This window comes from Pezoporus occidentalis, unplaced genomic scaffold, assembly GCF_034315485.1.
Source record: "Pezoporus occidentalis ecotype Australia unplaced genomic scaffold, CSIRO_AGI_Poc_V1 ctg77, whole genome shotgun sequence".
Taxonomy (NCBI): Eukaryota; Metazoa; Chordata; class Aves; order Psittaciformes; family Psittacidae; genus Pezoporus; species Pezoporus occidentalis.
This window is the reverse complement of record NW_026916126.1, coordinates 3969515-3996182: the sequence shown is the minus strand read 5'-3', so window position 1 is coordinate 3996182 and position 26668 is coordinate 3969515. Positions and strand designations below refer to the sequence as shown.

The following is a 26668-nucleotide window of genomic DNA, read 5'->3' as shown; positions in this document are numbered from 1 at the left end:
CGTAAGTACCACATCTACACGTATTTAAAATACATCCAAGGATGGTGACTCCACCACTCCCTTCACAGCCTGTTCCAGTGCTTGACAACCCTTTCCATGAGGAAATCTTTCCTAATACCCAATCTAAACCTGCCAACCTATCTCTTGTTGGGAGAAGAAAGAGAGTGACACGCATCTCATTACAACCTCCTTTTGAATAGTTGTAGAGAGTGATAAGGTCTCCTTTCAGTCTACTTTTCTCCAGGTTAAATTACCCCAGCCAGTTCCTTCAGCCATGCTCATAACTTATGCTCCAGACCCTTCACGAGCGTCGTTGCCCATCTTTGGACATGCTCCAGCATCTCAGTGTCTGTCTTGTCATGACAGGCCCAAAGCTGAGCGCAGTATTTGAGGTTTGGCCTCACCAGTGCTGAGTACAGTGGGACAGTTGCTGACCTGGCCGTGCTGGCCACACTGTTTCTGATACAAGGCATGATGCTGTTGGCCTTCTTGGCCACCTGGGCTACTGCTAGCTCATGTTCAGCTGACTGTTGACCAACACCCACAGGTCATTTTCTGCTAGATGCTTTCCAGCCACTCTTCCCCAAGCCTGTAGCGTTGCATGTGGTTGTTACCCAAGTGCAGGACCCATCACTGAGTCTTTCTGTGAACCTCATACAATTGGTCTCAGCCCATTGATCCAGCCTGTCTAGATCCCTCTGTAGAGCCTTTCTACCCTCCAGCAGATAAACACTCCTGCCCAACATGGTGTCTAGCTTGCAAACTTACTAAGTGTGCACTCAGTCCCCTCATCTAGATCAGCGATATAATTGTTAAATAGGACTGGCCCTGGGGAACACCACTTGTGACCAGCCACCAGCTGGGCCTATCTCCATTCACCATGACTCTTTGGGCCTGGGCATCCGGTCCATGTTTGACCCAGCAGAAAGTAAATTCCATTGACTCAACCTTGGAATTTCCTCACCTTTTGATGTCTTTAGTTTCATGGCCCAGTAGTGTTTATTTTGGTAGGTTAAAACACTTGTGAATAAAACCTGCACTATGTAATAAACTGTTTCCATAACCTGTGTGTGTGTCTCCTAAGTGTTTAATGAAGATTTTTTTTTTTCCTGGAAGCATTGTCAATCTAAAGCGATGCATGCACCCTTTCATTGTTTCCCTTGTGAAGTTCTTCAGCTTTTTTTCTATCAAAGTGCTTGTTTTCACATCAGCTAAGCACTAAGAAATGTCAGTGCTTGATTAAAAATTAACATTAAAATAAATTTTTATTTAAGAAAACAACTCTTGATTTATGTGGAAGAATATGGACCTTTGAGTTGGTTTAAAACTCTTTTCAGGAGTATGTCATCAAATTAATGCTTTTAACTTTCTGAAATATTCAGCAAGCCAAAAATCTGTTAGTCACATTTAGCCATGCAAGGTGCCACTAGATGGTGTCAGCATCTAGTTCTCTTTTTCCTTACTCAAGCACTAAAATACTGAAACTGCTCCATGTTTGCATCACTTTGAAAGGCCTCTTAATTTTTCAAGTATAAAGTAGTTTTGTTAGGACAGACCATAAAAGTCATTCTATGACTGCGTGATTTGTGATTACAACACAGATGCAACATGTGCTAAAAATGACGGGTAGGTGGATGTCATTTAGTCTAGACATTTTGCTCCCATTTTCACCTTGTTTGTTAGATTACAGTTTTAGACTGGATACGAAGAGAGATTGTCTGTTGTATTGCTGATAAAATTATGTATTTTATAAAGTTCTATTGTTTATGAAATTAAGCGTATTAAAAAAAAACCCAGACCATTAAATAACAATGCCCGGAAACCCCATACCTGGTAATTATATAAAATCTAATTTGTATTCTCTGTGTGAAATCACGGAAGCTTACACAGAGGTGAATAAGAAACCCCTATCCTCTCTGTCCTGATTATGAGATGTCCCTTGACCCCTACTCATAGTAAAAGGAGAAGGCAAATTTTTAGATGACAAATAATAAAGGCTGACAATGTTAAAGTCGGAAGTTCTGGGTGACTGTAGAAACCTGCAAGAGGAAAGCAGTATACTGTAACTGTATGAACTTGGCGAGGGTCAGCTCTGCATAGGAGGCACAGGCTTAAAGGTGGAGTCCAAAGTGAGCCTCAGTTGATGAGGTTTCTTACTGTCCAGTAATTTCAGTTGTTTGGGTGGAAAGATGGTGTTTTTCTTCCCAGAGTGGTGGCAGGTAAAAATTATTTTATTCTGTTCAAGCAGTATAGCTGATGGTGATTGATCTGAAAAGCTGCAATGTAGCTTTAGGGCATATGCTGCCACCCCCCTTCCTATTTAGAGTAGGGTGGTAAATGCTGTATCTGCCCCTCGGTTTTAAGGTTTCTGTGTATTTGGCCAGCAGCAATTCCATATCTCTAAGAATTTCAGTGGCAGACTTTGAGATTGGAAAAGCTCAGTAATAAGCTCCTTATCAGAAGGTTGTCTCAGAATTCTGGTGTGAGTAGGAGTGATTTGAAAGCACTCATTTCATTAAAAAAGGACATCTTAAATGAAATGGAGTAGTTGTGTCTGTAAAAATGACAGTTGATCCTATGTTAAAAGAGGGGCAGTAGTGCATAGAATTTTTTTTTTTTTTGACAAAAATTGTCTCACCTTGGGATGACCAATCTTGGATGAAAAGTAAAGGTGTAAATGATATTGCAGCCTTCAGTGTTGCTGGGGTTTTCTGGTGGTTTAGGTTTGTTTTGGTGTTTTTTTTAATTATGCCTTTCTGTCAAGAAGTCATTGGTATCTGGGAGAGTGTGAATGTAGAAGGAGCATTTGGGGTAGGAGGTTTTGTGTTATGTGAGCATCCTTTATAACACAATTACAGAATGTGACCGAAATATGCTTAGTCATAACATTCTTAAATTTACACTGTCAGACTGCAGTCATCCTTCAGATTGTACCAAATTTGGTGGGGGGAGGGGGGAGGAATTGTGTTCTGAAAGGCTTAGCCTGATGGATTTTCGGGTGATCTTATTCAACTAAGTGGCATACATTTCATTTACGCATATTGCGTGTTGATAGCATATGGATGATGAGTATACTGTGTTGGGTTTTTGTTTCTTTTGTTTTGTTTGTTTTTTTCCTACTCTGGGCATGTAAATAAATCCCAGTTTAGAGCATCAAAATCAGAGGCTGGCTTCACAAGCAATTCCAGTGGTGTGATGGGCACCTTATGGGCATGATTCGGCATCTGTCAGGCATTTAAAAATACAAGGTTGTCAGGCCTTGTATGTTTTTGCACTCATCTGTCTATTCTTCAGAAGAGAAAGCTCTGTGTGCCTTGTCATTATGAGTATGTGTCGTGGGTTAAACCTAGTTCTTATTTTGCTTATATGTAAGGACTTTTGTTAGGTTACAGAAACAAATATGCAAGATAGGCATTAGAAGGGTGATAAAATTTGGGGACATTGTTTACCCGTGGCACTTACAGGAAATGAACCTGGACACAAAGTACATATTCTTCTTACTGTCTTAATCTGTTTAGAACTTGTATTTTTTCAAAGCAGTTTGCCTTCTTTTGTTGTTTGGAACATACATACTGTATAGAAACCATTCTTACATAAATTTAAAATGCAGATACTTTAAAAAATCAAAATCTTGGTGTTGCCACAGTGAATCTTCATTTAAAACTCTTAATTTTTTGGATGGTGCCTAGTGCAGTGTTGTTACAAGAATGTTGTTCTTACTGTAACATTTGCATTACAGTCCTGTGTGGCCTGTAAACATAAGGGCAAGGTGAATCAACCAGAATTTTTAGTGGGAAAGAGCAGTGCAGGAATGGTGATTTGAGAAATATTTTGCCAGGTAGAGCTACTGTTCTACCAAACAGAGCTGCTGTTAGCGCTGTTTTCCAACTTAGTTTTGGTCTTGGATGTTGAATAAAATACAAGCTTTTTTCTGCCTGCTTTTGTTTCTCTAGTTACTGAATGAAAGGGCATGTGAAATTGATTTTTCTTTGTATGTCCCTCTGCACCAGTTCTTTAGAAATTACAGGACATCAGGGAGCATGGTAAATGAGCTACATGATTAAATTTTTAAATCTTACAACAGCTTTGTCCAGGATGAAAATCCCCAAATTTAAAATGATTTCTTTATTAGAGGTTTTCTGTAAAATATTGCTTGATTTACATTCATAAGATTGATAATAAATGTACTTTTGCATTGACATTTCATAAAACAAAATTATAATATCAAGGAATGCATTACCCACAACAGTGTACTTATTGTGGCAGTGTTACTTTTATTAAACCATTTATCATTTTAATGTTATGTATTCTGACTCCTAAGGTTTTTCTGTCATTTTCTTCAAAGAAAATGTAATCAAACAAATTCAACATTCATTTTTCTCTTCTACAGCATTATCTGCATACCAGAGGTACTACAGTTTACAATCTGACTACTGGAAGGTCTGTATATGCTGACTTTTTTTGTTTGTTTTTTTTAATTAATATTTTATTGTAAATGATCAGATTTAAAAAAAAGATGAATTTCAATGTAAGTTTGGAGTATTTACCTACAATTAATTTTTGGCATATTAATTGAGTGTTAATTGCAATGTTCACCCTGTATGTACAATTTGTTATAAATCCAGAAATAAATATTCATGCCACTTGCTGAAATGGCAAATCAGTTAACTTGATACAGTTTAGGTTTTTTTGAATTATTATCCATTCAGGTTTTCTCATGTAAGCATAGATATGTGGGTATGTATGAGTATTGAGAGAATCATAGACACCTGAAAGCTTCTGCACAGGCGTTGGACTTGTACTGGGAAAAATGTTCTCAGGTTGCTTTTTATTTCTGCAGATGCCAGATTGTTTGAAGTACCTTTCAGTATTTTGGATAATGCTTTTATGTAAGGCAGGGAAAAAAACTCCTGTATAGTAGAACTGCCTTATATGTAAGTCTGTGTAGAATTGCCAGGACTTCAGATTAGCAAAATGAAGACATTTCTCATAGTGATATTATGAAAAATAGTTAGCATTATTATACTGTAGTAGGAAATAATTTGAAGCTCATGACTGAGACAGAGGTGCAAGAAAGCATATAGCACAGTAGGTAATTGTATGGTCTTAAATAGTTGTCTTCCTTAAAAGTGTGTATAAGTGCATAATTTGAATAGGGAGGACTCATTCTGGAAAGACATCAATACTAGATATATGCAAGCATTAGAGCAACATCATGTTCTGTGTTCATTGCATTTTATAGGGACTCTTAAGTATGTTCTGAAAAATCCTGTGGCAGTTTCTTCCATTTGGGTCGTGGAAAGGGAGAAAAAAGGTAAATAAAGCGTAAAAGAGTGAACCAAAATAAGTGAATTCTGGCACATGGAAGGAGAGGTCAAATTGGAAGATCCTGGGGAGGTTGTTTGTATTGTCTTGCAAAGCCCCAGCTCCAGTAGAAGTTGTATGATGCCATCCCTGGCGGTGTTCGAGGCCAGGTTGGACAGAGCCTTGGGTGACACGGTTTAATGTGAGGTGTCCCTGCCCATGGTAGGGGGGTTGTAAGTAGATGATCTTAAGGTCCTTTCCAACCCTAACTATTCTATGATTCCTAAATTAATTTCTCTGCATTTTCAGAATGTAGATGATTATATGTATTTCCATAGGCATAGAGTGTTTCAGTATGGCTCAGAGTAATCTGCAGTTAAAATAAATGCTGATTGTTTTGCAGTTCCATTTAGAGAGCATGGGTGGCAGTACAATGTGTGTCTGTGCTTGACTTACTGAAAGCAAGTTCTGTTTGTATGCAGTGTGCTGATACTCTAACATAGCCGTTTCTTGTGTGTATCTCAGGAGCTCTACCATGCAGAGATTATTTCAAACAATTGTTTGCAGCTGACAAAAGAGCATTTTGATATCTAAAAAGAAAAAAAAGGAGGGGAGGGGGAAGCCATCAACACCTTCTATTCCCATTCCCAACCCCTCCAAACTCAAAACCCTGGTAATTTTTCTTAAGGTTGGCCTTACCTGGAGAGGACACTGTGCTACTTGTTCTCATTATAAGCTTCCTTATAAATACGTAGTACAAAGTGTTTTGTGTTTTTTTTTTTCCATAATAATTTTGGGGATTATCTTCATTTTTATATGCACAAAGAAGAGCCCGAAAGAGCCCCAAAATATGTTTTCAGTTACAACCTTTTTTGCTGAAACTAGTAAAAATCACAGGTGAGCCATATTTCATCTTACTAATGACGAAGCCTTGAGTGGCATGGTTTAGTGTGAGGTGTCCCTGCCCATGGCAGGGGGGTGTAAGTAGATGATCTTAAGGTCCTTTCCAACCCTAACTATTCTGTGATGAAGCTAGTCTGGAATTGGCAGTGGAGGCTTCGGTCTAGAGAAAAGTCTTCCTCTCCTTACCCCAACTGAGAGGATTTCATGTTATCTTTAAACCTTTGTGTCTCTAAGAATCCATCTAGTAAAGAATAGTAAGCTTGTGGTATATTATTGGTTACCCTTATATGTTGTTTTGTTATTGTTTGCAATTAACTTTTTTTTTTTTCCAAAGAGCTACAGATGACTAAAAGAAAAAAAAAGCAGTCATATTTCCTAGTTCTAGCTCTTACAGGGTTAGATATCATCAATGAAGTTGGAGTTTGTGATGGTAAAGAAAGGGAGAGAAGTGAGTGAAGAAAGGGTAATATTTATGAGCTGTGAGGAGAGCTGTGTGAGAGAACTGAGAGGTTGATGGAGAGTGCTGAATCACATGAAGGTTATTATATAAAGAAGGTTTGAAACCAGAGATGAACAGTCTTAGGCAGCATATCTGAAATTGCTTACTGCGGTGCAGTGCAAATTTAAATGCTTGAAATAAGTGTCCTGTATGTTCTTTGATTTATAAACAAAAAACTTCTAGAAGGATTGTGTGATATTTAAGTTGCTTTGGGTATAGTTTGGACTCCTTATGTAGTCTTTATAGTCTCTGCTACCTTGTTTTTTTGCTGTTGCATGGGGTTAGTAATTGAGCATTATTTTCATCCATTATTCATTATAAGATATTAATTCTACAGTTCATCTCTTCTCCTTTCATGAAGAAAAGCATTCTACTTGCTTTTTTAATAGAATTTTCTGATGATTTGAATTTTTCAGAATTTGGTGCATGAGTTGTTTCTTGGCAATACACTAAGCATTTTGTTGATCCTATGGAACAAAAAAAAGGCTTTAGAAAATATAATCTGGGTGTAAGTTATAGTGATGGAAGTAAGTGTGAAAGATTAGGAAGATGCTGTATTTTGCCATTTACCACATCAGTATTTCCCTCCACTCTGAGACATTACTTCCTTTCAAAGAAGTAATACCTGTACAGATAGTTTTGAAAGAGCTGGCTTGCATTATGTCAATAGAACACTTTTTTCAGTAGTGTCTTTGGGCACCCACAGATCCACATAAAATGTCCTTTAAAATTATATAGTTTCTGCAATTTTTATTCTGCACAGGCACCTTAAGTCTGTGTTAAAAAAATATTTGACTTGAGATCTTACGAAGTAAATACATCAACTTGGATAAAAGCTGAGATAACTTAATAGAGTTCTTGCATTCAAGTAGTTTTCTCAATGCTGCTGCTTCTTATGTGCCTATGCTAAAATAAATCCCCCTTCTGTGCAATGTACTTCATTCTGATTTCTTTTTAAAACTCCTGTGTCAACATGTTGGGGGAGGTGAGGAGGACTGTGGGGGATGAATGGATGGGAAGGGCAGTTCAGGAGAGGGAGACAGCTAGAACTGCAGTTTGTAGATTTTGATGCTACTGAGAAAATAAAGACATCAAGTGTAAGTGTCTGCCATGGTTATCAGTTTTGACATATTCTGAGGAGGCAGGATTAAAAGCTCAGCAAGGAGTAAGATATTCTTGATTTTATCCAAACTTGATGGCAGATATCTGGCACCTGGAAAAAAAAATTATTTTAATCATCTCATGTGGTTGTATTCTAGTGCAGTTGATTGTACTGGACTCTTTTATATAATGTCTGGGTTTGGCTAGGGCTTTTATAACAGAAATTTCATTACATGAGTGAATTGAGTGTAAGTGTAAAACATCTAGATCTGTTACACTGACGTGGTTGCCCAGGGCAGGGGAGACCTAGAAGCCTTCCCCCATGGATATAGGGCTACAGGAGGTTTCAGTGCTCACTAGAGTGATTCCCAAGAGGGTATTTGAGAAGAACATGGCTGTCTGGTACTTCGATTAGATCTCTGCTTTGGCATAACACTGCTACTGCAGCCCTTACGTGGTTTGATAGTTTTTATTATATAGTAGATATTTGGCCTTTTGCAGGTAGACAGAAAATGTGAACCTGTAGTTTTTGCAGCACAGAATTTGAATAAATAGAATTTTTTCGTATGGGTATATTAAGGAGAAGTGAGGTCCCATATGCTGATTCTCTGCAGTGTTTCCATGTCACCCATACTGAAATCTCTGTGGTTGTGGAATGAAAAGGTAGCTTTCTAGGCAGGATTTTAGTAAAATCCAGGGGACTGTGGACTAGTTATAAGGAGCATGAGGACAATACTGCCATTGTACCTTAATTCTGAGTGTGTTAATTCATCACTATCCTGTCTGTCTTCAAGGATTTCTATAAAAAGCTGTGTTTCATCTGAGTAACAGGGGGTGCACAAATACTTAAATATCTGTATGTGAATAAACTGGAGGATTGCCAGGGCACTGTGTTTAGAGATGCATTTTAAGTGAAGCTTAAAATGATGGAAGTTACTGTGCAGCTTAGTTACTCCCATATCAAGGAAGACTACTGTGAACTAGGATGCTAGAACTTGGATTGAGGATGCCTTAGAAAAGAAACGTTTGGAATGGATCAGTCAGAAAATATGAATGTTCTTGGAATGTTTGAAGAGCATTTAATTAGTGAGTTGCATCCTTCAACATGGGTTCAGAGATGCAATTCTTGGTAGCTGTTTCCTAGAAGAAAAGTAAATTTGACGGGCACTCTTTATCTCATTGTTATGAAAATGGTCCTAATCACCTTTCTTTTAAATATAGATTCCATTTATGTGGTCAGGGTGAAAACATCAAAGAAGTTTAGTAAACCCCAGTGGGGGGTTTCAAAAACATTTGAAAATGTCTTTGTTCCAGTGGATTTTAAGAATATGTGGGTACAGGACACATACAGACTGAATTTACAGTTGCATGGCTATACTGTAAAAGACCAAATGGTCTAGTTTAAAAAAAGAAACAAATTGAAGTGGGGGAGGGGGAATAAGTCCCATAGTTGTCTTGCAGCAAGGTATCAGTCTAGTTCTGGAAAGCAGCTGTTTGGTACTCCCTGCACATGTTTACTAGACATGAGAATTACTGAGTTCAAATACTTACTTCAGACCTTCTTCATATTTGTCTTTCAAAAAGAAATAATTCATAGAAATTTAATTTTGGTTATATGTTTGCAAATAACGGAATTTCCTCTCACTTTTCCCAGAAAGTCTTCATAAAACTGAGGAGAATCCAAAACCATGCAGACGTATTAAATAAAACCCAAAAACTCCAAATTGAAAGCCCAGGAAAATGCAACTGTATATGTGTGTGCTAGTCATGGAAGAAAGATGTGATCTTAGTCTACAACATTGAGTTGCTTGTTTGTTAGAAAAAGTGATTTCGTAACATTCCTTCTTATATAGACCTAAAGTGTAATTTTGTATCAGGTAATTTTTCACAATGCTGTTTTATAATTAAACCTATGTAGAAACGTTGCTAGGAGTATTCTCAACCTTATGGCTCTAAACCACTTTTAATTAGTAGTAAGGCGCTTTTTTCCCCAAAGAACTAAAGTAATATTTTATTATTAGCCCATGAGTGTTTGTTTTTTAGATGTGACCTGTTGCTTCTTTTAATCTCTCTACCTTTTTCATCTTGATAGCCCAAATGTTTGGGGTTTTTTTTTGTATGTACTCCTAATGCTATAAAATATGAAAACAATTATAAAAACATTACTACTTTATTTTTGTATTTTTTGCTGTCTCTTTTTCTCCAGATTGCAAGTCTGTTTCCCTCTTTAAAATAGGTGGACAAAAAGCAATTACTAGACATACTGATAACAGCAAAAGCGGTGAGAACATTTTGCACCTTAGAGAATCTGTTATAAGACAGCAATTTTCCACTTCATTGAGTCACCACTGTTTTATTTTCTGCAGTAACCTCAAAATACCAAGTAGTGTTTTTAGAGAGAATTCATCATAACTTCCATTATTGTTTTTAATTGGATATAAATGCTTGGTTTAATTGAGACAGTACAGTGGTACAGGATCAGTAGCAATTGCTGGAGCAGACCTTCCTGAAACAAAAGTAGAAGAAAGAGAAGGCAGTAGAATGATTTGTGAGAGCTGCTTTTTCTTCAAGCCCTTTTTTTTTTTTTCTTTTTTTAAACTTTCTTTTTTTGAGAGAATGGATATCCCATGTAAAGGAGACAGACAGATTTCCCTGGAAGAGTCTTCAGAAAACAAAATTTTAAAATTATACAAAAACCCTTTAATATAAATTACTGCTATGTAACAACATAGGGCATGTACAAGAAAAGCAGAAAGACAAGCAGCCCCCTTGATCAGAGGAGAGATTATCAGAGAAGCATTCAGAAGAAGACTCGGATCAAGAAAGCAGGTTTCAAAAACCCTTGCTGAAGGCGGCATTTGTTGACATTAAGGGCTTTACAGAAGTAATTGGGAGATACGGTATTTCACGTAAAGATGGCTAAGTTGAAAGCCTCCACTTCAGAATATATTTGCAAAATAAAAATGATAAGAGTAGAATAAATAGACATTTCAGAGGAAAAGGAGAATCAGAAAGTGAAAAATAAAACCAGAAATCAAAGATTCAGCTGCTTTGGAAGGCATTAAAAAGGGAGATACTATTAATACCTTCTAGATACTCTTTACTTCTGTCTGAAAATAAAACGGTCATCCTTGCAGCATGTAGGATTCTGTACCACTGCTCATGTTTGACTAAAACAAAAGGTTTTAGATTGCAGTCCTTTCACTAGAAGGCTTTTGATGAAGACATCCTGGGCATGTCCTGAGAAGGTATGAAATACAATTTTTCAAGGACGTACTGTAGACAAAGAGGGAGAGAAACATGATATTATCGTGTTATGGAACAACAAATACAAAATAGAGATCAGTTTGAATGTCCTAACTTTTTAATGCTGAAGACAGTAGGTCTTTGTAATGGAGTTAAAAATATTTTTATGGTATTTAATGGAATAAGTATTTTCAGGAGACTGTATTGTGGAAAACAGTCTAGAAATACAGTCTTAGTCTGATAAAGCATTATGATATAGGATGGCAAGCTATTATGCTCAGAAAAAGAACAGAAGAGGAGGAAGGAAGCTGAGAAAAGAAAGAACTGTAAGACCAAGTGAGACTGAACAAATAATATGGGGAAGACAAGCTGAGGAAGAATCACAGGGAGTGGGGGAAGGAAGACTGTGGCCCTGCTGAGAATTTGAATGTAAAGAAGATGAGAGAATTAAAAACAAAGTTTAGGGCTAAGAGCATATGGAAAGAAGGGAGGAAGGTGTATATATAGAGTAATACAGGAGTGGACTGCAGGAGGAGTGAAAGGAGACTTTTGCAAGCTTTCTCCTAAATAGCTCTAAGTAGCAACCTCTGTCATACATTCACCAAAAAAGAAATCTGAGGAAGAAGGTAACTGTTCAGGTGAGAAGCACAGTATCACTCTTCAACTGACCAGGATGTCTTCTATTTTGAGGAAGACAGAAAAAGGTAGACTGCAAAGCACCGAGGCTCACTTGGGTAGCAAGAGAAGTAAGTATACAATAAAAATCTGGTATGTTAAAGAGTAGAGGAAATTTCAGTAATGGGGCTTCAGCTGATAGAAATTAACTTTCTGTCCTGAACTTCCTGGAGAGTAAATAGCAAGGGGAGGAGGGATTTAAAATGATGGAAACTCCTCTCTTATGAATTAAACAATGAAGATTTTTAATGTATAGCTGTTACTGCAGCTGATGGTAACAGTTTTCTGCCACAAAAGAACATTTTTTTTCAGGAAATCAGAACAAAGGATCTAGCAATTGTATGAAGTGTTTTACTGAACTGCTGATGAAAAATAACTGAGGACATATTTTCCACAATATTTATTTTTTTGGGCCACAGTGTATAAGAGTAACTATGTTGGTGCAAACTTTTCAGTTTGATCCTAAGATGTACTGGCAAAACAAAAAAATGGAGAGGAGGAGAAATCTATATAACATCATCAAAGTAACTTTTAAAGAAAAAAACAGTAAAAAATCCTATAGCAAAGCACATAGCCAGCAATATATTTCTCCAGAAATTTTTCAAGTTATTAATATATTTAGATCATGAACTTGTATTTACAGTATGTTCATGATGGATAGAAATTGCATATGAGAAGATACTTGATAGAAGAGTTGTTAAAAGAACAAGATCTAGGAGGAATTTGTAGTACAAAGATTGCTAAATTGAAGGGCTAAGTTTATGAACTGTGCACCATATAATCTCTCTGCTGTATTAGAACACTTGGTTGGTTTGGAAATGCTGAAATAACCTCATTTACAGTATCCCATAGATGTGATCAGTTAGCGTGATGTTAAAAAAGTGTTTCTTAAATGCAAACTATGAGTACTAACTGCAATTCTGCCTGTTCCTAAGGGTGAAAGAATGGTGTAAGCTTTCAAAATATTTCAGAAAAAAATCATTAATAAGAAGAAACAGGAATGCTGGAAAGGTACTTAGGATTGTGTTACCAATAACACTTGGTCCATCTGTAAAATACACAAATAATAGAGGAAATGAACAACTGTATTTGGGTTTCAGGAAAAGAATGACTGTACTTGGGTTTCAGAAAAAGGTCTTTTAATGGTGGATGCAGAAAATAAATGTTCTGTAAAGCAGAGAAGTTGAAGGAAGTATGCTTCTTTTTCCCCGAGACATGTTGTTAAATGAATGCCACCTCTCAAGCAAAGAAAAAAATGTGTTGTATTTCATGCTGTTAATTAGAGTAAAGCACAAGTGATCCCTGGTTTAGAATAGAGAATACGTTTATCCAGATGTTTCTTAAAGGGTAATAAATCTTAAGAGTTACAGTTTGGGGGTTTGTGCATTCTAGGGTGTGTGTGCATGTCTAAAATTTTATCCCTCTGTCGACTAAACCACAGGGAATTCTTGGGTTGTCCTGTGACAAAGAAGCAGATGCTGGTTTTACTATTGTTAATGCAGACAAGTAATGCAGACTTCCCAATTTTGTGTACAGTAAAATCAAACGAGATTCTAATAAGTAAATCTATTATTAGATGATGTATCTCATGAAATTATGACAGGATGGTATACTCCCCCTTCTTGAAAGGAATCAAGAGTAGGTGTAAAATCTTAAAAAAGCAAAGACTGACCAATTTGGCTAATAAATTTTGACATTGCCTTTGACCTCCAGATAAATTTGATAAACTGCCTCTTTTTTCATGTCTCTTTTTATTAACTGTCATCATACAGAATAAAGGAATCCTCCTCTGCATGTGTAAGCCATGTACTTGTTTGGGTCACAAGAAGGATTAGGTATTTTTAGGGAGCATGTATGTTTCTATTTGATTAGAAATATTTTGCATTTGCACTAAATTAGAAAAAGGTTTTTATTGCAGTGTCTGCAGTTCTAAAATTTTTTTTCAGTGTGCATTCATTAAGCCACTCATCCCTTTTAATCAGTGGATTTATAAAAACTCAAAACTCTGGCAAATCTGTAATACACTCAGAATATTAGTGGAAAAAGAGGAAAGAATGTGCTTTAGGGAGAAGCTGTGCTTGAGGCAGGAGAAGACAAGACAGAACCTCAGAGGAAACACTCCCACCTCACCCTGGACATGGAATCTGTTTCCAAACCACCTTCATAACATTTTCGAATAGTGATGTTTCACTGTGGAAACTCAGCAGGGACACTGTTCTTGTCCCCCTGTATGTATGGTCTCTGTTTAAAAATCCAAATACTCTGGGTGGAAATATCATAAGTATCATCAGGATTGATGGAAAAGTCTCTTCAGAAAAGCTTTTAATGCATGTTAAATTCTCCTGTTGCAGAAGTTTCCTTTGTGCGGAATAAAAACCTGTCATCCTTCATCTACTAGTACTTAGAATAATAGCATGCTTCCTTTCTTCAGTCCTTGTGATGAGAATGCAGGATGCTAAAATATGAGACATGCTGAAGTGTGACAGTGGAGAATCTTATAAATTCAGATTTTTAGGAGAGAGGCATATTTAGTTGAGTAGAACAGTTCTGACTCAAACAGAGGACACATCTTCAGTGTGCAAGAATATTATTTGAATGGTGATGATACTGAATGGCCAAATGTTTCTTTTTCTAAACAACCATATTGACAATGGATGTGATTATTGTTTTTTCCATAAGTATTCTGTTGTTTGCATGATACAGTTACTTTTGCTCCATATGATGGCTCTTCTGTTGCATGGAAAAAGTTAAAAAAAAGCACAACCACCCTGTCTTTCTTATTTCTGTTTTGTAGATTTCAGTTTGATCATAAGCTGTAAGGAGATGCTGTCTCATGAATGAGTGGCATTGCTTTTCTTCAGAAATGACTCTTTTGCATTTTAAGGTTCATTCTTGGAAAGATTAAATATTTGCTTAGTTTTGGAAACAAAGAATTGTTTTATTCTCCATATACGTATAATATATATATATAAAATACATATATATTTATTTTAATTTTATTGCTCTCTCCAGAATTGTTATGAGTTCTTTGGTTTTTTTGAAAACTCCTTAAGCATATACCTCATTAAAGCATTTCTGCTGCTGCAGTCTGCATCCCCTCCTTTTGCCAGGGATACAGATGCAGTCTTTCCTGTGTGGTGGGGAAGGGTAGGGTAGGAGTAGTTGAAGTGAGAGTGGTTCTAGTACAAATAGATGGAGAAGGTGGGAGGGTGGGGAGGCACAGAACTTGTGTCTCATTCTTAAAGACTGTATAAGTAGGTTGTATGAAGCAAATAAACTCATGCTCTGAAGGCAAATAATTTAAAATGTTTTGTGTGTTTGAGCGTGAATTTGCTGTGTTATCTGAAGCACCCTTACAAAAATGACTATTTGGAGGAGAAATAGAAATCAGTTCTGCTTCTTATGTTTACTTGTGTAAAGGTGTAGCAAGAAGTAATTTCTGGTGTCTGCTTGCCTTTGTGGAGTGTATAAGGTGAAGATTGGTGCTGAAACCACTGAGTGCTTTTTTCACTGAAGTGAAGGGCAGGTGCTGAAAGAACGCTGTAAATTCAAATGCTAAAGCATACTAGCAGCAAACAAAAAAGCCTTGGAATTTAGATAACCTCAGGAAAATCTAAATATATGCTGAGAGTCTGTAGCTACCTAGAAAACCTGCAGCTAATTATCTGTTCCTATACGGCTTGCCGGTCTGTGGTAATTAGGGAAGGCATGCAGAAACAAATACTAGCTTGGAAAAATACTAGCTTGTCACCCTCAGCCACTTCTCTGGGCTGCTATATTCAAATCATTTGGCACTAATTTCTAAGTCACTGTTCAGTGTCATTTTGTACAAGTTATCCCTCCCAAGTTCTCAGGGATAACTCAGAACTCGTAACTTCTATTCTTCATGCTGTGTCATTTTTCTCATCTAATTTCTCATTGAAGAATGATAGTGATGAGAGATCCAACACCTCAGATATGGGAGAAGTATCTCTTCTCCTATAGAGAAAGATCTTCCACCCTATTTTCTTCTTTCCCAGCATAGTATTTGTTGTGCAAGGCTAAAAAGTTCCTTGGTTATGTTTTATCTGGTATTACAAGCCAAAAAAAATGTAGCAATTGTGTTTGGTTTCCTCATTCAGTCTTTCTTTCTGGATTAGATTTTTACTTAGTGTTTTTCTTATTGCAGGCATTATTCTAGCTTTTTCTTTCTGAATTCTCAGGTTCATCAGAAAAACAGCAATAAAACAGTATTGCCAGGCATCATAACTATACTGATGCTGTCTAACGTGTTTTTTAGAAATATTTGCATTACTGCTTTTTCCTCTTCCTGAAGACTATTGGGATCCATTTCATGCATGCACCTGTTGGACTGTTAGGGTCAGACACAGATCTATTCCCAGCTATCTTAATGGTATAATCAGAAATTTGTAAACTTTTCCTGAAAAAAAGCTGAAAAATCTGAATCCAGTCTTGTAAGCACTGTAGAAGGGGAGATGGATCAGAAGGGGGGGGGGGCAGAAAGCAGAGATTGTCACGGGCAGTTAGCTTGAACTTAAGAAAAGAGGAAGATAAACTGGTTATTATTCCTAATTATTATTTTCATTATGGCTAGAGGATGAAAACCCACAGTGGTGACAGAGAAAGGGGAATCTCTTTAAATGAGAATAGTGCTGCTGCTGCAATTTTCCCTTGTCAACTGCTGCAGGAAATTCATGTGTACTACATCTTCCAGTTTTCATTTCACTGGTTGTATAGGAAGTTACATCAGTTTTGCAGAATGCTGCAGACTCACAATGTTTTAATGGTTTCGAAAAGCAACTGGGCAAATCCAGGGAAGGAAAATCCATTAAGAGCAATTAAATATGAAGACATTTTGTCTGGCTTTAGAAACCTCTGAACCACAAATCACTGGAGGTTGTGAGGGTATTCATGGGAGGGAAAGGCTTAAAATAATGATAGAAAAGTAAATGAAGTTACTCTTGGTAGTAACTTCAACAGCAGTGTTTGAAAAGTTAAATATTACTGCTGTATGATACCCTGCTCCCTCCCTCCAGGGTTGACCTACTTGGAGTTATGTTTCCATTTAGTGACATAGTCTTTACCTTTTGGAGAGGAAGGATAATTTTCTGATTAAATGCAATCATTGGATGTTGTCTACAGCAGGATTACTCTGTGGAGCTATACAGGAATTTCAGTACACTTTAGTCAGTTCTCTCTCTGCTTGAAATCCATAAAAATACAATAGTATAAATGAAATCATCCATCTAGTTCATAATGGAGTATTATAATTCCATCTAATTTCTGTTCTGATCTCAAAATCTAGGCAGACAGAGCCCTCTATTTGTCTGGAACTTCTAAGTAAGATCTGAAGAAAAGCTTGTCTTGAAGGCAGTACCACTTTGCTCAGACAATATGCTTTTTAGAGGCATGTCAGCATTTTTCTTTCCTAAACTTTCTTCCCTTTACGCTGATGTCAAACAGATTCCTCGGAAGTTTCTCCTTGATAACAGTGCCTATAACCCTGGCTTTTATAGAAAGAGAACATGTAGGTACTCCTTGCTGGAGAAGTTTTCTCACCTTGGCTTTGAGTACTGAGAAAACTGAAGCAAACAGATGAAGAATGTCGCTTCTGAGATCAAGACAAACCCAGATGACTGATGCCACAGGCAGCTAGTCTTGAACTAAGAATGGATATTGAGTGCTGTGTTGGAAAATTAGTCTAAAATAAAAATTACTCTAAAAGAACAAAACTGAAATGTTGGGTTGGTGGTTTGTTTCGGTTTTGTTTCTTTGGGTTGGTGTTTTTGGGGTTTTTTGTTTTTTTTTTCTGTTAAGCTACTTTTTAAATTTTTTTAATTTTGGTATTTTATGTAGATGTGTAATTCCAAATCCATGTGGCATCTTCCCATGTTCCCTGGTAGCTAACCTCTATAAACTTCGAATTTTATCTTTTCCTGGGATTCTAGTTTTTATTATATATTCTTAGTCTTGCAGCTTGTGCATACAAACTTGGAGATGTTGTGTGTGTCTTCAGATGCTTTGATGATTCAAGTTCAGAGAGCGAGTATCAGGGCTAGGACTTTGCTTTGTTATCTGGCTGGAGCGCAGTGAATCACTGAGGTACTGGAGCAGTGTCTTGAAGCACTGTTCCATTCCATGGTGACTCATCTGTTCTGGCTGTGAAAAGAAAGTGGTCGACAGTTTTTTAATCATTGGGAAGAATGCGATCTGCCATGTCACCAAGGGATTACTTCGTCGTGTGGAGCAAAGTTTCCTGTCTCTGTGCTGTGTCATTCAGTGTGAGATGAACAGCAATTCATTGGTCTGGGTTATCAGACCAATATAAATCCAGAAGTGTACCTCTTCTCCCGAGTCACTTTGGTAGACTTTGCTTTTGGAAAAAAGGGAATGAAGGGAGAGCGGCCATACGTATGAAGAATCTAAGACATGGCTCTTGTAAAGTCAGATTACTCAAAATCCTAGGTATAGAAGCTCCCACTTCACTGACATGGAAGTAAATAAAGTGGAATTTCCTATTTTACTCCTTTCACGACAGGCATATTGCACAGACAGAGTTTTCTAAGGGATTTGGGGAGGGCTGAAGCAGGTTGTTAGCCTGAGGATTCTCTTTGTTTTACTGAAAAGGATCTGAATTGTAGGCCTGAAAAGTCTTGAAGGCCGTCAAAGTGAATACACTAAAAAGGTTTAAAAACAGTTGGGAGGCATAGCTATCATACTATGAAATTATAAGAGATATCAAGAAGTAGAATGTATCTGCCTGTTGATACAGAATCAGTTAATTACCATGTTTAGCAATTAAATATGGCCTGAACTTTCTACAGCACATCGTAAAGTGGATGTGTTTGTGTTTAAGAAAAGAATTAAATGACAGGAACAAGGGTGCATCAACACGTGGATTAGGAAGGGATTCTGCTGACTTTTAGTGCAAGAGGGGGGTATCCACTCACACCAAAGAGCAGCAATTGGAATGTAAAATCATTACATGGAACTCAGCTTAGCAAGATAACTTTAAATAAGAGTTCCCTAGAGTCTTGCAAAAGGATGTCAAATGAATAGAGGAGCAGAAAATCCCCATGCTGTGGCATTGGTTAATGGGCTTTCCTGTCCTCTCCTCCCTTCTCCTTCAGGCTGCTGGCTACCTGCATAAGCAGCAGAGTTAGAAATAAACTGCCCCAGATAAAAAAGATTTAAAAACTACCATCTTTGAGAGGTTTCTTATAACCTTCCCTTGTGATCATTAGGCAGTTGTCAGAACTGAGGAGAGACCAGTGGATTTAAATTGTTCAAGTTCCTGATTCAGGACAGTTGTGATGTTTCCATTTGCAATTTTTCAGAAGTTAAATTGTTAGAAATAACTAGCATCACGTATAGCAGCAGTGATACAGTGGTAAGAAGGAGGGGGATTAATGGGGGAAAGCAAGCTGAGCTCTGGAGTAGATGAAGAAAGAGCTAAGTAGAGCAGTGCAGGATTAGCAGAGATGGTGGAGAGTGAGTGTCCTATCATTCGGCTTGTTTGTATTTTTTTATTTGTTTTGCCTTTAGAAACTGGGGGCTCTTGCACTCTGGTGTGTATATATTCATAGAGTGGGCTGAAAATTCACTGATGTACAGTTTTCTGTTGAGAAATGATGATTTGATGGGATTGAAATATTCTGTGGGAATGGTTGGTGGGCTGCCCAGCTGCTCTGCTTTGCTCTTGGCTGCTGGCCATCTTGTCTGCTCTCCCAGCTGCCTGTCATGTGGGCCTGCTGCCTTGTCTGTTGTATCCTATTTTAAGTATTTGTACATTCTGACAAATAAAACAGCAAATCACCAATTAGAACATCAATTAGTGTTACTACTTAACCAACTACAAATCTAATTGGAAAATCATTTTCAGTTGTAATTGATTGATAGCTAACTAGCAACCATTACGCAATGAGCTTGCATTTTGGTACTCAAAACCATTAAATCTTTTAAAAGTTACACATTCTTATTTTAATATTGTCTGTATTTATAACAACACAAACTGTATGCTACTGAGCAGCATTTCCCATCTAAAGATGTTACTGACTAAAAATCAAGTAAAAATTGAAGCAACCAGTGCGACTTTCTCCTAAAGCTGATATTCAGATTTTGTTCCAAATGTAGGATTTTGTTCAGTTTGTAGTTTACAGAACAAACTGGTTTTATGCCAGGGTTAATGAAGCCTGGGTAATGACAGGCTGCTGTCTGTTGTCCTTTCACACCTCCTGTCCTTCCTTCTCCCACTTTACTTTGGAAGCACACATAAACTGGAATTCCTCTAGTTTTGCTAGTGAAGCATCCTGAATGACATCTTGTTTTCTGTGACATCTCTGATCAGGAAAAGAACATGCTTGATGTAAAACTGTGCTCTTAAGTGTCATTTCCCAAAGAGGGGAGAGTAATTTAACTCTATCTGCTTTCTGCAAACAAGCCTTAGTTTGGGGGCTCTTTCCTTTATCCAGCAAGTATTTTCAGTGACATTTTTCAAGTTTTCCATCTTTAAATGAATTCTGAAGAATGGAGAATATCTCAAAGGCAGCTAACTCATTCAAGAGTTACTCAGCTGCAAAGAACAACATATAAGTAGCCACAGCATTCTTCAGCAACTTACTCAAAATTTAACTTATTTCCATTAAGCAGAATTCCAGATTCAGTATGGTTCTCGGTAGCACCCAGCACAATGTGGCTTTAAGATTCAAAGGAACAACCATAGACAGGTTTGCCACTTCATTTTTGTGATCGTTTCCCTTTTTGGTTTTTATTGGTTTGCTTGTGTGTATTTGAATCCCTTTGTAGTCATTCATGCTTTAGTATTCTGCTTGTCTACTACCATTTTATGTGGTGGGCCTCAGATAGAACAGCTGTGTAATTAATGATACTAAGGCTTTTTCCAACATAGTAGTGATTCTCCAGCAGTTAGAAACTGACAGGGAAATAATGGGGCTACTTGTAAACTCAGTGGGATTCCTGTCCTTACTGGAAAGGGTTGGAAAATGGTGAATCAAGAATGTAAAATTTCATACTAGTTGATCTGTTTCATTAAATGTTTTGGGCATAAATAGTGATGATCACTTGCCATATAAAAGGAAATAAAACATTTCAATAAACTGATCGAATGTCATCTTCTAAAAAAGATGTTTCAGTAATACTTAATGTCTCTTCATGTATGCACACCATTTCTGTACTTTTGATTAAAAACATTCGTGAAGACATCTAATAATTTTTGTTAGATCACTGTATCTAGGTGGAAAAAGAGAAAGACCAAATCCTGTAATAGGTATGAAATAAAAATGGTAGTCTTCAAAGAAAAAAAACAAAACCAAGGTTGAAAAGAGCTGCTCTGTGTTTGACTTGCTTTTGCTAGTCAACACTGGGGCCCCCACCACAAGAGTACGGAACAAAAATAAGATCCTGCAGGACAGGATTATGGGTGTCCTGGTTTTGGCAGGGATAGAGTAAATTTTCTTCCTAGTAGCTGGATTCTCCTCCTTGGGGAGGGTTCCTGAGGCCTGGAATAAAGGAGATGTCACTTCAGACTTCCAGGAGGAGGATGTCCCTTTGTCATACAAGGAGAGGAGGCTACGAGAGCTGAGGTTATTCAGCCTGGAGAAGAAAAGGCTCAGGGGGATCTTGTTAGGATGTATACAAATACCTGATTCAGGAAGTAATGAAGATACAACTAGACTCTTCTCAGTGGTGCCTGCTGAAAGAAGAAAAGGCAGCAGGTACAGATTGAAAACACAGGATTCCTTTCAAAAACAGAGAAGACTTCTTAAATTGTGAAGGTGATTGAAGAGTGGAGGAGGTTGCCTAGGGAGTTTATGGAGCATCTATCCTTAGAGGCAGTCAAAACCCAACTGGACATCATCCTTGGAAGCCTGCTTTAGTTGACCATTCCCTGAGCAGAGCGTTGGCCTAGATGATCTCCACAGATGCCATATCCATTTCTTTGTGCAAACCTTGGGCGAATTGGTTTAGTTACCAAGCATCCAGTCTCAGACTTTGTGAGTATTAACAGTATTAGGGGAATCTTAGGGAGAATATTAAATCTGCTTAGATGAACAGTCTTTACAAAATGTCTCCCAAGGTGAGTTTAATTTTGTGTGCTACGCAACACCTTTGCTCACTTGATTTGTTTCACGAAGACACTGTTTTCTGTTAAAATATGTAAATTAATGAAAATATTTGTATCAAGTGGAAAATGAAGATGTTGATATCGAGTGAACTTTTATAAGCTTCAGTGGAAAGCATGTAAGTCAGATACCCATAGCAATGATCACTGTTGAGATATTTGCTTGGCTGTTTGTTCTTATGACAGATCTGAGGAGGTACACTAGTTGATCTGGATTGCATTTTGCCAAAGACTGAAATCTACTTATGGATAAAGGAATGCCTAGTTTACAAGAGTGCATGTATTCCATCATCAGTTAAGATATTTTGATTTATTTAATGTTGCTTTATCATTTTGTCTTTAATATTAAAGTGGTCCCTGTAAAGCAGTTGTAGCACAGCATATTACTCAGAGGGTTTTGAAATTATTAGTCTATCTTGAATTAGTTCCTGGTTGTGAGTTTTGATAATTCAATAATTGTCTTACTTTGATGTACCCTGTCCTTTCCTGGGTGACAAGAAGCTTTTTTACAGATACTGCTGAGAAGCCATTTGAGGTACTGTGGCAGAACCAGGCTCCCTCTTGAGTGTGTTTAAGCAGGTTTTGCCATCTGTGTCTTGGTCCTTGAGTGAAAATGGTGGGACAGCAGTGTTTCAGAGGAGTTTAAAAAGTAGTGCTCATTGAGAGGGGTGCTGCAGGGAACAGGGAAGTGCAGCATTGGTAAGGAGTTGAAAAAGATAGGGAGAAATGTGCTGTCTTTCCTAAGAAGGAGATGGGCAGGATGGGGAGGAGAGCATGGTAATTTCAAAGATAGGTACCACTCACAAGAAAGGAAAAAAAAGAAAACAAAACCAACCAACCAAAAAGCAAAAAATAACCCCACCAACCATGACAACAACAATAAAAAAAAACCAAGGAAAGAGAAGAAAAATATTTAGACATCCACAATACTTTGTGGGTGGCAGTTTTGTTTCTTTGGGCTTTATTTGTTATGGTTTTTCCTACTTCACCTTCTTAAAATCTTTTCTGTGAAAGCAAAGAAGTATTTTTTATGCCTCAAGAAAAATGTATTACCCAGTTTTCCTCTACAAGCCGTAGGTGTATTTTTGCGATATTACAGCTGTATTTTAAAGATCCTGTATAAACCTAATGATTTTTCAGGTACTATAAAATTTCTTGAAGACCTCGAAGAAGCCAAAACTAAATTAATTTGTAATACACCCCTTACAGGGATCTTAGAATTTCTGCAGGTGTGGCAAATGTGTAGAACATCTAGATAGGGAGCTCTCTTTTTCATGTTACTGCAAATCTAAATAAATTTTGTTTAATCCCTCTCGTCTTTCTCCTGAACACTTACAGTCTTTGTGACTGGAACTGCTAGAGCTTGTCAACTCCCAAAGGCATAGAGCTGTTTATACACAGGAGCCTGAGTGGAATTTTTTATGTGGTGCATACTCTCCAGGGAACTGCTACTATATATCGAGTAGTGTCAGGAGGAATATTAGGCACCATAGTGTCAAAACTACTTCTTTGTTTTTTTTTTTTCAGTAAATAAATAAACATATTCACACATTTGGACACAAAAAAGTTTTCTTTTGCTTGGAACAGGTGGCTGACAGACCCTGTGACCGCAGGATGAGCTGTAAACTGTGAAACCTTATTTTTCTAGTTAGGTTTCCTGAAGAGCAATGCCCCCTGCCCACATGCCGACTCTTCTGCAGCCTGGTGTGATGTGGGCTGGACTGCAGGTTCTGCTGGAGCTTAGGCAGCTGTGGAAGTGGCATTTGGAATCCTGCTGGAAGCAATTTTAAGGTGTCATCAAAGACTTTACAGTCACCGGCCTCATGAGGGTGCTGAACTTTTTCAGTTGTTTTTTTTTCCCTCATAGTTCATCTTTAGGCTTCCACCACGTGACTGCATGTGGACTTTGTTTCTTCTGATCTGTTTTTTGTCTCATTGTGAGGTGGGGTACACTCTGATTTCTGTATAAATAGTAGAAACCCTTTCATGAAATAAAGGGGTTATTTTACCTATGTCTGGCCCTGCCCCTTAGAGTCATAAAGAAGAAACGGTGTATTTGCTTGTTTCTCACTGATTAAGGACCTACCTGCATGGTGAAGGCTGACAGGCAGGCTGTGGTGTTATTCCATGTTTTTATCCATCTTTTACTGACCCATAGAAGTTAATTCCTCTCAAGTCAAACATTTACATAATTTATAATATCTGTTTATCTAGTTATAATATCTAAAGTATTGAGCTTTTCTTTTTTTTTTTTAAAGAAAGGACAGGTTGCCTGTTAAAATCTTCAGAATTTCACTCTTTCTGTTTGAAAGTCCTTGTAGGTTCAGTATGCGTTTTCTTAGTAGCAGTGTAGGCTTAAAGAGATTTTACGTACTTTGCTACATTCCACTCTTTCATTTGTGCTAATGCAGTTGCTGAGGGGGGGGTTACACAATGAACATGGCTGGGAAACCGATCCAGTTAAAAATAATATTTTTTCTTTGTTTCTTTTTAATTTGTATATTAATAACATGTATCAGTTCTGGCATCGAGTTGGCTATAGTACTATACAAATGACTATCAGCAAAATTGAGAGGCAGCGTTACGGAATGTTTCTGAGTCAGCAATGCTATGAAACTATGGCAAAAACTGTTCCTTTTCATTTTTAAGTTGCAAGGTCCTAACTCGATGTTGCCCTGAGACTGCTTTGACTCTTCAGTGTGTTTTTCCACTCTCTTTCTAGAAGTGCCTGCTGAAGAGATGTTCCTTTGCATGCCTAACTTCTTTGTATATATTCTTGTGTTTATAAAAGGCAAATCAGGTCTCAAATGCCTGTGGAAGGTACGCATGTTGCAGGTGAAAACCATCTGCACTGAGATGGGGTAGCTGTGTACATTTATACATTCAAAGATGGCCATTGATAAGTCTTGAATGTGAGTATGGACACTTGCTACACAGGACAGGTGCATTTTTCTGACCCTGTGTTTGTCAACAAAGTGTAACTGATGCTCTGGTCTGATGTCGTTCTGCCGGAACTACTGACTGCACCCTTGAAATGGAGAAAAAGGTTTTGTTGTGAAATTGGCCTGAAATGGCTAGAGAATAGAGCACATGAAATGTTTGGGGATCTGTTTCCATCTGCTGCTTCAGAGAGGCTATAAACCAGTTACTTGGGTTATTGCAGAAGGTCTGTGAGATAGACGGAGTTTTCCTCATTTGTTAATTCCCCCCCCATGATTGCTTGAAACAAGACCAGAAAGTCTTCAGTGTGCTTTCTCGTCTCAGTTACATATAAAGGTACATACAGGTACATCTTTTGCCTTCTGAATTACCTGAAGTAAAATACTGTAGCTCATACTCATACATGTTGTAAAATACAACTGAAATGTTGCTTAGCGCTAAATAGTGCGTGTAAGTAACGGTACACAAAATAAACTTGACAATCTTCTTAAATTGCATAAGCGTATAAAATGGAAAGAGGTATTTGAGCCATCTAGTGGTTGGTGTGAAACATTCTAACATTTTTGATAGTTTGTAGAAAATATGAATGACATATAATTGGAAATGGCATTTCTAATTTTTGTCCATGCTTTTTAATAGCATGGCTGTAGATGAAAAAATACAGACATACAACTTCAGATTTGAGGTACAGTCTGTTTCAGTTTGCAGGGATTTATTTTTTTTTCATTTACCGTAGATTTTAGTGGGGAGCTCTGATGACATAAAAATTGCATTAGAAGTTAGTAACGGAAGAATGAGTTTTGTTAGCATAAGATCTTCAAAAATTGTGAGGGTTGTTAAGAAAGTTCAAGGAAAGGATTATAAGAGATAATTTTGTTTGATAATTTTGTTTTCTACTCCTCACTTTAAAATGTTTGGAGGGGGGAAAACTGGGCTTATATTCCACTTTACCAGCTATTTATAGCAGTATTCTGAATAGCAGGGGTTAAATTACAAAGGTAATCTTCCTGGAAAACATGCGATGGATACTTTTTGTGATAAACTTGTCCAAATAAAATTAACAAAGGCAACTGAAAACAGATATGTATTTATTTATTTATTCATTTATTTAAAAATGGAGTGAACAGAGTCCTTGTGAACAGAGTCACAGAATCTTGTGATGTTAAGAAAAAGGACATTTTGCAGATGAAAATTTTGTGTAATGATCTTGCTTGGTCCTGGTAATGCATTAAGTTGTTCTAGCCTTTCATATTGGATGTTGCCAACAGGAACTTGGCTGCACATCGGACATTATGGTATTCTGTAATACAGGCAGAAAAGTTAGTTGCTGAAGTAGAGAATTTTATGTACTTCTCACCTTGAGTTGTTTGTGGGAAAACACTGCATACACTGAAGTGCTGATAATCTGCCAGTTGTTGTGAAAGTCCTATTGAGCTTCAAACACAGATTAAAGGATATTTTTCTTACCTTTCTGATGACAAATCTAATAATCAACAAGCAGTACTAATGGTGTTACGTTACATGTGGTTAGAGCTGTAGTATTTCAGGACAGATAAATATGATCCGTCTTGACATTTCAGAATTTTTACGTTTACATGTGAAGTAAAGTATTACAGGGTCCTAAATCTTGCCCTGTTTTATATTGACACGACAGTGTCAGTTTAACAGATTTTCAGGGTCAGTCTCAAATGCTTTGTGAGGCCAAATGAGAACAGGAGAAAAATGGGAAAAACAGTCACAGAACAAGGGACAGAGCAGTAATGGCTGATTTGTGTTTTACTGGGGCAGGAACAACCTGAAAGCATTATGTGAACTTGATTCGTTAATTACATTTGGACAAATCACCTGCATTTTGTCCT

The 26668-nt window shown here is 37.4% G+C and overlaps 1 protein-coding gene across 17 annotated transcripts in view; it reads left to right on the top strand.

Moving 5' to 3' along the window:
* KDM6A (lysine demethylase 6A) overlaps window positions 1-26668 on the top strand; it is a 157750-nt gene that overhangs the window by 46492 nt on the left and 84590 nt on the right. For all 17 annotated transcript variants that reach the window (XR_009961508.1, XR_009961506.1, XR_009961507.1 and 14 more), the window contains one exon: window positions 4391-4440. Coding sequence is in view for 8 of the 17 variants with exons in the window: in XM_062602442.1 (XP_062458426.1) it covers window positions 4391-4440 (50 nt within the window). In the remaining 9 variants the exon portion in view is untranslated. The remainder of the gene's footprint in view (window positions 1-4390; window positions 4441-26668) is intronic.